General features: G+C 39.1%; 1 protein-coding gene across 1 annotated transcript; it reads right to left on the bottom strand.

Annotated features, from left to right (window-relative positions):
- Nucleotides 1–4728: 4728 nt before the first annotated feature.
- On the bottom strand, nt 4729–10090 carry LOC6541403 (toll-like receptor 7). The gene is given in 6 exon segments (XM_001969238.3): nt 4729–6182; nt 6185–7131; nt 7185–7860; nt 8640–8679; nt 8681–8763; nt 9946–10090. Coding segments are annotated over 6 exon segments (3345 nt in total).
- Between the last annotated feature and the right edge of the window lie 2081 nt (nt 10091–12171).

The raw sequence follows: 12171 nt of genomic DNA, 5'->3' as shown, positions 1-12171 counted from the left end.
GCGAACAAAATATTCAATCAGACACAAAAAATGAAAATGAACGAAGAAAAATGCGTGAGCAAAATCGCGAAACATTTTCAGAAGGAAGTTAACTTCACGCAAGACATACATTTTTAGCAATGTTAAGTATACAAAAAACGCCCATGTAGCTTACCTTATTTTGTATATTAAAATATTGTATGTATAGTTGAAAAATTTAATTGACAATCTGGGTTGGAATATTACCAAGAAAATGTATTTCAATATCAATTTTATACGTGCCAGCAAAAAGGACACGCGTTATTTTTTTGTCAGCAAAAAGAAATAAAAATCCGCTCAAATTTAATGCATATTATTAATCTTATGCTTATTTCATTTGACTGCAGAAGGGGGCAACCTGGTAAAGAAAAACTCTTGGGAAAATCCATTTGTTGTGAAAAATTCAATTTATATTCGATTACTCGACGATGTCTAAGTAGGAAAATAGAGAATGGCTGAAGTGCTTGTAAGCGAATTTTTTTTGTATTTTTGGCTTGGAGCGCATTGAGAATGTCTTGTCATGCGTTAAAATTGCAATTTCTTCGCCAGGCAAAGCAGGAAAACGTAGGTTGATAAATGAAAAATATAAAGCCATGAAAAAATCAATCCCGGTCCCAAAATCCCCATGGCCCTTCGCCCTAGCCCCTCTGTCCTCTATATCCCCTCTAATTGTAAAACACAGAGCAGCAACAAACATAACAATCATAGTCAATTGTTGGCAGTTAAATATTCATGAGCCGAGTGAGAAATAAAACTGGAAATAGATATCCCCAACAGAAAGGAATGGGGCTTAAACCAGAAGAAAGTATCCCATGGACATGAGCGCTGATTGCCCACATGACGTGCATAGGAAATGCCCAAAACTGCTATGGGTGTTAGACTCTATATACCATACAGTATCCTGTGTACTGTATTCAATACTGTATTGGAAAACAATTTCCATTCAATGGCAGGCGAGCAGACAAAACAAAGACAGGCCCAGCCAGCCACTTGCGAAAATTTCATTGCAAATGAAACGAAAAGCGTTTTATTTTGATTTTCTGCACACGCTCCATTGAAGGAGTATGGGAAGGCCAATCGGTGTGGAGCTGGTCGACTCCTCTTCAAAGGCAAATGTTTTGGCACTTTTTCTATTTCCATTCACCAATTCACCAATTGCCGAAGAGCATCCTGTTTTTCTGCTTTTTACGTCGGCAATTTGGGAAAATTCGGGAAGGCGGAGGTGCGAGTTTGGTTAGCCAGGAATGAGGGTTTAGCCACATGCCGACAGCAGGATGTCATTAGAAACAGGGAACCTTGCCAAAGGACTTTAAAATGTTATGAACCTGGATTAAAGCAATCTAAGTCAAGGGATTTTAGTTCAAATTAAACACTTTTGTATACAAGAGCTTTAAAGATTGGGAGTGTGCTGTAGAGTTAGATTTCCGCTGACACTTTTCACTTTCCTTCTAAACTTTGACTTATTGTCTTCTCCATTTCAGCCCGACACCGAGCCATGTACGTCCTGCTCCTCTTACAGGAATTAATAAACCACTCAGCAGAGGACTCCGAAGACAATTGTCATTACCTCCCGCAGCAAAATGAAATCTGGACGGAGTCGAGCAGCTTTGAAGTGGTGGGAAAGTGGCAGACTGAATGCAAGAATCCGCTGCAGCTAAAATGCTTTCCATGTTGTAAATCCACACAGTGCCATGCCCATCCTTTTTCTTCCAAGGACTTCATTCAGGCGGACAAATAACTGAGCACACAAAACACGAACGAATCGATGTCTAGATGGAGGGATGTCAAAGTGAAACAACTCGAAAAATATCAACTTATGCAAATCGCTATAGACGAGAATGTGCGGGGAGAACGAGGAACAGTTGCCACTATTTGTATTGACAGGACTCAGGACTGTCTGCCAGCAGTCAGTCCCTCAAGGAATTGTGGGCATATTTGCTTCTGCTGAAATGAGCAAAAATAATTGCAAATCGTAAAAGAGAAAAACTCTCGCAAGAGAGAGGGAATTTTTCCAGGCGGCTGTCGTCGCTTTTCCATATGTGCAAGGCCTCAGGACGCCGAGGGACGAGGAGCCGAGCGGGTTGAGGACTAGTCCGGTCTGAAGGAAACGGAAATATGCAATGAAGCAGAAGTTGGCAGGAAATTGTTAAGACGCCGCGCCTCCTTCGCCCCGTCTCGCTTTAACTCGCGCTGCCTCTCACTCGCTCACTGGGTTCTCGTTCTCGTTGTCGTTCTCGTTTTACAACTCTACTTTATTTTCCATCATCGAAAGGGTTCCCCGAAGGTTCCCCTGGCTTGCGTTTTATGTTCTGGAGGAATTGAAAAGCCGCATGCAAATAAAATTTGCCTTCTTTTTAGTGTTGTCCTATGACCTGAGTACCCCCCTCGGTTTTTCTCTTTTCCGTTTCCGTCTTTTTTTTCCTTGTGTTCTTGTGGTTTTTATATTTCAATCGAGTCCTTTGTATGCCTTAAAGTGTTTTCCGTTTGCTGCCCTTCAGCTTGCCCAAAATTTATAGAACCTTTATAAGACATGCAAATGATGATCTATTGCAGGAGTAGCTCCCCGGGGATCTGAGCTCCGATTATGTAATGGTTTCCCCGCTATAAGAAAAAGCGCAGAAAGAAGCTAAAACTTCAAAAGACTTCTAATGGTTGATCTTTAACTTTATAAGTTCCAGTTTATGATTTTATTTAATTCTTTTTTTTTTATTCAAACATGATAACAAACCCATAATGTGCTAAAACAAATGTTTGCATAATTTTAACAACTGCCAGCATAAATTTCAAACAGCGACAGCAATATATGAACTGCGAACTGAATTGCTGGCCAAATGCGAAAAGTTGGCCTAAACGAGAGCCAAAAAATACAGCACAGCAAAGTAGCACGAAAACTTTGGCTGACAACTTTCGAAATAAAGTAAACAATAAAATGTGCCAATTGGGATATTGCGCCAAGCGAATATAATTAGAAAAGCGTATAAGCAGCCATAAAATGCTAAGGTTATGCTAAAAATATATTTGCTATATTAATTGCAGGTGGATTGTTCCTGCGAATGGTAATCATTGTACACACATGTAACCGTTTTGTGTATAACATTTTCGCAGGTTGCGCCACTGATTGAATAATAATACATCACTGTGAGCTGGGCAAAAATGTGCAAGATACTATAAAAAGTAATATGCATTTTAAAATCCACTCCTGCAGGGGCGGCATGTAGATTGATACGGACCCTACCAGTGGTGGAGCACACGTGCCATGGTTTAGTCTGCACGCGATTCCCCCAGCCGCAATCGTCGTCCATCCGCTGCGTCTGCCGCCTGTCGCCAAAAAAGTGGCTAAAAACGTGATGTGCATTTCAAATCGGGTCCCCATCATCGCCTAGCTGCATCCCTTCCCTTACCAGGTACCAACCCCAACCCAACCCAATCCTCTAGCACCTTTGCCTGTACTTGCACCTGCTCAACGCATCCGATGAATCGCTTGCACTTTTGTTTATGTCCCTTGCAAAGGCGCGAGAGATTGAAAACCGAAGGGTAGCTCCATGTGAATCCTGGGGGGTGTTTGGAGGAGCTTCCTCTAACGGAGGAAGTTAAGTGGCAGCGTGTTTCAGGAATTTCACACATCATTAGCTCATGGAAAGTGTCGTTAGGGCGCGAGTTGAAGGGATTGCCGGATTTTGGATTATAAGACATAAACATGTAATCAAGCCGTGTAATTATTATTATTAGCTGTCTGCTATGAAATCTATAAGTATTGTAAGATATTATGCTTAAAAATCTATATCTACAGAAGGACAACTAAATTTATGAAACAAAAATGAATAACATAGAAATAGAAATACAAAATAAATATAAAATCCTTTTATACTCACTAATACTACATTGAACATTTTACATTTACAATTTTACATTTATATTAAGCTCTGCACTTGCTACGAGTTTAAACATTCGCTTAAGCTGTTCAAGCTTATATAAGAGCTTTTTAAAAGCTGTACATTTTATTTAGTATATCTGTAAGTGATGTGTTAAAAAGAATAAAAGCAGATTAAAACTTAAAAATAAAAACATTATACAAATATATTTATTTGTAAGTGCCGTCAGGGTCTTTAAAAAACTTTAATTTAAGGTTGTATTTTATTTTGTTGGTATATCAAAACTGCCCTCTGTAACAAAATTAAATGAAATATAGTATAATCTTATAATCTTATAAAAGTCTCAATTTTTGTGGAAAAGTGCGGGTGTACATTTGAATTGCTGGTTCTGAAAGCTCTCCCTGAGGTGAAATTCTATTAGTTCAGGGCTGAAGACAGAGCCTTGGAACATTTTTACTAGTTCACTGAATCTTTCAGGGATCCCATATATTTCGAGTTCCGCACAACTGAGCTTGCAAAAGCTAATAGAAGCCGCCAAACTTAAATTTGATTTTTGAAATGTAATTAAGCGTTCTTAAATAAGTGAGGAATCTTAAAATGAGATTTTAGATTCAGCTCAGACTCATTCCCAAATTTAATGATAAGTATTTTAGGCTTTGAAATAGTTAAAGTCACTACTTATTTGTTTTTTTTTAACTTTTATATTTTACAAAAGTATTTTTATTGCGCCTATATTTGCATTGACAGGGTATGTATCTGATGCTATATTGTTAAGATTTTATAAAAAAGCCGACAAAAGTCGCGTATATTTTTCATAACTTATGAGTGAATTTGGTTGTTATACCTTTGTTTCTGCATCAGAACGACTCCTCTTCAATGGCATGGCATGCGGCATCGAGTACATTAGCTTGTTCCAGAAGTTTGGATTATTTCGCTCCAGGTAGGTATTCAGCACCATGTAAGCCCTCAACTCACTGTCCAGATCATCGAAGTTTTCCACGTCGGGATAAAGGACTACGATCAGGCGCTTGCACCGATCCTTGGATGTTGCATGTAGCGCTAGTCTGAACTCGAGGCGACCCCAGGTGGACTTCAGGAAGTTCTTCGTCATCAGGATGATAATGCGCCTGGAGCCCTTGACAGATTGGTTGATGCAATCGGGAATGGACTCGCCCACCAGCCAATCTCGCAGGTAGAAACACAGCCTAAACTTGTGCCTGCCGTTCTCCAGGCGATCAACGAACTCTTCGATGAGCTCCTCGTCCTTGTGGGTGAATGATAGGAATGCATCGTATTTCTTGTCCTCGTCGAGTTCCCGGCGAACGGCCAAACTAAGGCATATTTCGTGTTCGTAGAACCAGATCATTATGGGTTGCCTGAAGCAGATAAATACGTTAATGGACAGGGCGATGACCAGCAAAGAGACGGCGAGGGAGGTATAGTAGATAAGGACCGAGGGGCATATGTCAGTCTCTTCGACCTCAAGTAGCGACCTTCCTGTATCCCCGCATTGTATAGCTGAAGGGTTTGCAATATTTTTGGCTTGCTCCTTTACGAATTGCAGAAAGTCCTTCTGCTCGCAAGTGCAAGTCCACGGATTTCCAAAAAGTGATAGTTTCATCTGGGATGAACTCATTCTCTCCTGGAGCAATACCCGTACTCGATCGTCTAGAGCCGAGAAATTGTTGTTACTGATGTCCAGGTGTTCCAGTTTTCCTGGTAGTTGCTCAATATGGGCAAGACTGTTGTTGGCCAAATAAAATCGTGTCACACTTGAGAGTCCTGGTAGCAAGCTGGATGGCCATTTCTCGAGATTATTTCTCTCAAAGATGAGAGTTGTTTGTCCAAATGCCGGCGTGGGTAATGGTGGTATTTCGCGTAGCTTCTTTCCACTGCAGTCGATCATCAATGTGAGCGCATCGGAATTGGAGCTGTCGACGCAGCAAATGCAGTCTACAGGACACCTATCCTGAGTTATGTTAGCGCGGCGCAGGACTATTTCGTATTCCAACGGCTCATGCCGCCTGAGAAAAGATAGGAAGGCCTTTGCCCTGCAATTACATTCCCACGGGTTCCCAGAAAGTTCTGTCTTGGTGATGTTCTCTCGATGTTCCAGGAAGGCTACCACACCATCGTCCAGATACTTTAAGAAATTATTGCGTACGTCTAGGTAAGTTATGTTTTCTGGAAGCAGGTGGAGTGGAAGTTCTCTTAGCAGGTTTTGGGACATGTGCAATTTCTGTATAGAGGCATGACCAGAAACGATTAAGGATTCTGGGTTCGTGATTTTTTGTACAAGTCAAGAGTTAAATTCTGGCAATTTATAAGGAATTCACCCGTTTGCCGTTCGAAACAACAAAGGCATCTGTAAGGACAGGATGCGTTGAGATGGTGGAGAATAATTTCATCGTACGCCCCCGAAAACAGCCAAATGACGTGATTTAAAGTTTCCATTAACTTTGAATTAGAGTTTTCATTCGAAGTACCAAGTGCACCTATAATGGCATCTTCATTTGCTTCTAGGTACAATTTATCTTTATCTTCAACAAAAAAATTACCCAAGTATGAAGCGTTTGAACTTACTTCCATATATTCCATTATGGCCTCAAATTTGGATGGTACTATCCGTAACAATCTATCTCTATACCAAAGGAAATCTTGTAAATGGTAATCGTCGCAGTAGATATTCCATTTGTTGCCAAACTGATTGAAAGTACTAACACTGAAAAGATAATCAACAACCTGTGGGCTTAGGGTAGTGATTCTATTATGTCTGATGTCCAGATGGTAAAGTCTTTCAGGCAGTTGGCTTATGCTTAGACTAGTTAGTTGGTTGTATGACACGTCCAAGCTTTTTAGGTCTTTATAGCCTTCCAACGTGTTATTGGGGAGTTCAGCCAACAGGTTGTACTGAAAGAAAAGAGCTGAATCTCCCTTTTTCGGAACTGGTAACGATGGAATATTTGTTAGATTTTTCAGCAAACAATCAATTTCTAGCTGGAACTTTTCTCGATTATATGTGCAATTGCATTGCGAGGGGCATGCAACCTTATTAATTCCGAATGTAAATAGACAGTGACTTGTATATGGGTCACATATGAGAGCAGTAAGATTTTTAAATAATTTGTACCGGCTAACTTCTATGATTTCAAGATTCGTGAATTGTTCAAAGCTCTTCAAGTCCACCGTATTCTCAACATTCAAAATGCAATATCTTAGTGATCTCTGAAGCGTCGAAGATCTGAAATGCAGGCACACATTAATATAAGAAACGCGAAACTTTTTTTTACTAACCTCAAAAACGAAAGATCTTTTAAAACAACATTTTCGAAAAAAAGATAACGTAAGCTGGTTAAATTTTCAAAGGTCCTTTCCGTCAAACCTTCCAAAATTAGTCCAGTAAATGTTAGGGTGCTCATGTTATATTTTTCATGAAAAACATTTTCTTCAATTGTTAGTGTTGATTTTTCATAAGTATTGGGATTATAAATTTTGATTTGCTTGGTGCTGTTCATGGTCTTCCGAATGTAATTGTTTGTAATCATAGAATTGTTTGGATTGTCATATAAATATTTAAGAGTTACAACTTGCGGTCCATTTATGTAATGTACATCCGCCTCAGTTATCAGCATGGATGAAAGGTAAATATCATAGCCATTAATTTCCCGAATGCCAACTAGGCCAAGATAATGTACGCCGGGCATTATTCTCTTATCAACTGCACTTCGAATTCCTTGCACAGAAATTTTAATGAGTTCGTAATCCGTTTCATTACCTATTTTGTAAATATTCCACTTGTGAAACACTGGGTCTGTCCAACGGATATGTAGAACAAGAAAAACTAATTTCATTTGATAATCCTCAGTGGTTACAATATTATTAGATATTGAGCATGTTCCGTTTTCGCCAAATTCACCACAATATATTTCGCAATAATCCTCTCTAATATAGAACAATCCCGTGGAACAGTGAATAGTGGAATGTTGAATAAAAACAAGAAAAAGCAGAAATATTATTTTACTCGACATTGTACGATGTTGCCTGGGCCGAACTATAAAATAAACTGAATTGGCTGGAAATATGAGTTGCTTTTGCCTTCCAAAGAAAAACGAATAAGTCCGCTGGGAGCAATAGCTGATTACTTTTGTAATTATTAGTTTACCCTAGAGTGATATTTTAGCAAGATTTAATAAAAGAAAAAGGAGGTTTTAAAGAGGAAAGATCGCAATACATACATAAATCTTATGATATTAGTTGTGGCCCAATTCTCTGTTGGGCAATAAAAATAAAACCGCCCAAATATGCCACTCTTGATATGTTGATGTCATACTAAATTTTCATACTATATTTCTTTTAATATTTTTTAATTTCCTTTTCAAATTCTGATAATAATAAAAAATAAATTAATGTTTTTTCCTAGTAAGGTAAGAGTAGAAGGCGGTTTAGTTGGTAGTATACTTTATATGAAATATTTTTCCTTTTAAATTCACTCACACTTTACCTAAATCGCGCCGGTTTCTTTTCGCAATTTGGCTCACATCCTCGGCAGTGCTTCACCGCTTTTCCTCCCTTCAGCCGGAGCCCGTCCACCTTTGGAACCGCCTTGCTTGTTCCTGGGCTGTCAGACCTTCGTTGGTCACATGCCGTGGCAATTGATGTCAAATTTATAACGACAAATACTCGAAAAGTTTGCCACGTAGCCCAAACACACACTCATGCATTTATAGTGGCCCCAGACATGCCCACTTTTCACACCTCCCGTCCGCATCTCGCCAGGCAGCCCGGATTCGAACCCGGACCCGGTCCCGGACCCGGATCCGGCTGTTCAGATTTCGAGCATCATTATTGCTTTTTGATTTCTGGTGTGAATTTGCCGAGCAACAGAGGTCCGGCGATAGTTGTGTGTGTTCTTGTTGCCTCCCAGATGAATTATGGCCGGCAGATCCGGGGAAGGCACGAATAGCTCTTCTCCTAGCTGGAAATTTGCCCAGGACACAGGCTGCAGCTGGAGATCCTTTTCGGTGGAGAGAACATATTAATGCAATTTTATTTAAATTACGCTACATTTATGCGCCTTGCTCGCTTTGATATATTTGTTTTTTTCACTGCCGTCTCTCTCGCTCTCTCTCCCTCTCTCTCTCGCTCTCCCTCTTTTGGCGGCAAGGGGAAAACGGCCATCGGAACTGGGGTCCTTATTGTCCTGTTGTGCATTTCATATTGCGTTGTCTGCAAAGTTTTCTGCCTCCGTTAGTTCGCAGAAATATTTATGGCCATCAAACAATTTATGTCAGCTGATAATTTTAAATGTTAATTAGGCTTGTTGTTTTGACTCAAAAGGCCGTGCCAATTATTAAAGATTTAATAAATGACAAATAAATTTCTGTTTCACAGGAAGGATGAATTAAATACAAATTGATATATTAACGTTAACAATTAAATTGTAGTAATGCGTAATCATTTGTCAACGCGTGCTATTATGCAAAGCGAGTTGCCTGGTTGAGAATAGGAAATGCGGCTTTAATTCTTAAAAAGCTGTTTAAATTCATGTTTGCTAGAGTTTAGTGAAATGCTGCAATTTGAAGGCTTCCTAATAAACCAAGTAAAGCAGTAATTATTCATTGGAGTTGTTCGAATGAGTCCCATAAGACTGAAACGATTTTCTTGCGTTGAACGAGTATTTGGGAAATCATTAAGTGAACTCAGTGATGCGGGAAAGAACCTTAAGCAAATTGGAATTGCTTAATTTCATTCACATACACATTGAAAATCACTCGGAATTGTTTGCGGACAGCCTGTGGGATGAGCTGAGGCCCCAAGGAGTCGCTGGAGCGGGAACTTTGCAATTATGGCTAAGGAATAGAAATTCCCGTCGAGCCGTCAAAACCGGAAATGGCAAAGTGGCAAAGCGCAAAGCGGAAATGGCAGGCACAACACAACGCAACGCAACAGAAAAATGCAAATTTCCACGAAAAGGAAATTATAAAAATATTTGTTGGCGTCGCACCTGGGAGGAGCAGGTCGCCCCCATTGAAAAATAGCAAAAGAATTTTTGCCCGTGGATCGTCCTTGTTATTGCACCACCCCAATTGTTGTTGTTGTTGTTGCTGTTGTTGTGGTTGTCGTCGTTGGCCGTCTGAAGTCCACTTGAAGCGACGTTCCCGCACTTCGGAACGAAGGTCCCACAACCTCGAGTGCTCCATCGTCTGGCGGAAAGTTCACTTTTTATTTTATTTTATTCCAATTTTTTGTTGCTTGCCACTATATAACAAATAACAAGTAGCCCGACCGTATATATCGCAGCCCAGATATAAATGGCTATGCGAGCGAGTAAATTTATGCACTGGCAAGTGAAAGGTGGAGTTCATATTTTAGCCAGCCAGCGCGAGCGATTTCGACTTTAATTATTTTTACAGGTGCAATTTATTTACATGAATTTCAATCTCCGCACCGGAGTATAAATTACCATAAACATATCCTATATGGATATATGTGGCTATACGTATTGGGCTCTGTCATTTCTTTTTTTTTTATATTCCACCTTATCCACTTGCCAGTGCTTTTTCCATGATGAATATTTAATGCACGGGAAGGACGGGGGGTGGAAAACCACTCGAAATGTCAGAAACAGCGAGACAGCAAAACGAGCAGTACAAACAAAGCCTGTTCCAGACTTACTTTTCCGAGGCCTTTTTCCGAAATCATAAATGCACAAGCACAAACACACGGTTGAGTGTGCGAGTGAGTGTGCCGATGCACAGGTGAAAAGCCAGGCAAAGTCAAATTAATTCCACTTAATTTGTTTTAACCACAAAAGCCGAAGTATCGAATGCCAAATGGATGTTACTATTGCCACTTCACTTTTACGCAACCACTTTTCAGGGACTCTACAGATTTGTGGGATTGTAAAAACCAGCTAAAACAAATGTAACCACATTCAAAAGAAAACTCTATTATACTGCACATATGGCATTTAATAATTAAATTTAAGAATTTATTTTGTCAACTTTGTTCTGAAATAACTGCATTCGATTCAAATACCTTTCCAGTTTTGAAAGAATTCCTGTAAGTATTACATAACAGTTTTATTATTTAAAGTAAGTATGTAAAGTAAGACTTTGCATTACTGTTACCTACAGTGCTCTGTAACTTTTCTCTTCAGCTGTTAGGATGTCTGCTAAAAAGTTCCCATGTAAAACTCTCTGAATTTCTCCATTATGGCTTTTCACAAAATATCCTTACATAACTGTTATCTAACATTTCCCTTAAATAACGGTATATTTTCCCCAGCAAGGATCTGCGCTTCAGGCAAGCTTTCAAGTTTCGCCGAAAAGCTTTGGATGCCTAACAGTGGCTTTTCTAAACAGCAACCCCCAATGTTACCCACTCCTTGACTGGATTTTAACAACTTTTCGTCTTGGCTCCCATTGGCTGAGCCACATTATAAAAGCCAGGGCAATGCCCAATTGAAGTTTAGTTAGGTTTTTGAGCGGAACTCAGTGGCAGCTGCCGGATGATATGACGGACATTAGTGTCTTGCCTACACTGGGCTGCAAGAAGTACTACTTTTTTATTATGTCGACAACAAAATATTCCAAATAAATATAAATCAATTTTGTTTATGTGTTTTACTGGCCAAATAGCTTAGATTAGCTTAGTCGTAAGAACTGCATTTTTATTATTACTTCAACAACAAAATAGTTTAAATATAAATTCACTTTGTTGTCGGGTGTTGCTGGTCAGATGGTTTTCTTTAAAAAGAAAATCTTCAAAAATCTTGGCTTATTACCAAGTGCCAAGCCATTTGCTTAATGACAGTTATCCCTAGGTATGAATAACATTCTTTTCAATGGGATAGTAATAATTTTTATGATTTCATAGTGTAAGAATAGGTCGATATTTGATTGTAGTGATAATGGAAAGCAGGGTATCCATTAATTTTGTGATATTAATTGTTATTAGAAAAATTTCACTTCTGCCAATAATTTTGAAAAGAAAACAATTGGTATTGAAGCTATATTTATCAATTGTAAACCACTGTAAAACATTGTCTGCACGTGAGTAAATAAGTATACGATATCTAAGTATCAGCCAAATAAAACCAGCTAACTTATAATCAAAGTCTCTTTAATTTGGGAGCAGTTTAAATTTGGGATATGGTTTTTACGAAACGGTTTTTAATAGTGAAAGTGAAAGAAAACATATTAAACTAGACGAACTCGCCATTAAAACCGTCAACTAATTTTTTTTTGAGATTTGGATTTTATTCAGTTGTAAAAAATGA

Source organism: Drosophila erecta, unplaced genomic scaffold (genome assembly GCF_003286155.1).
Source record: "Drosophila erecta strain 14021-0224.00,06,07 unplaced genomic scaffold, DereRS2 tig00000055-arrow-pilon, whole genome shotgun sequence".
NCBI lineage: Eukaryota > Metazoa > Arthropoda > Insecta > Diptera > Drosophilidae > Drosophila > Drosophila erecta.
This window is presented reverse-complemented; position numbering and strand designations above follow the sequence as displayed.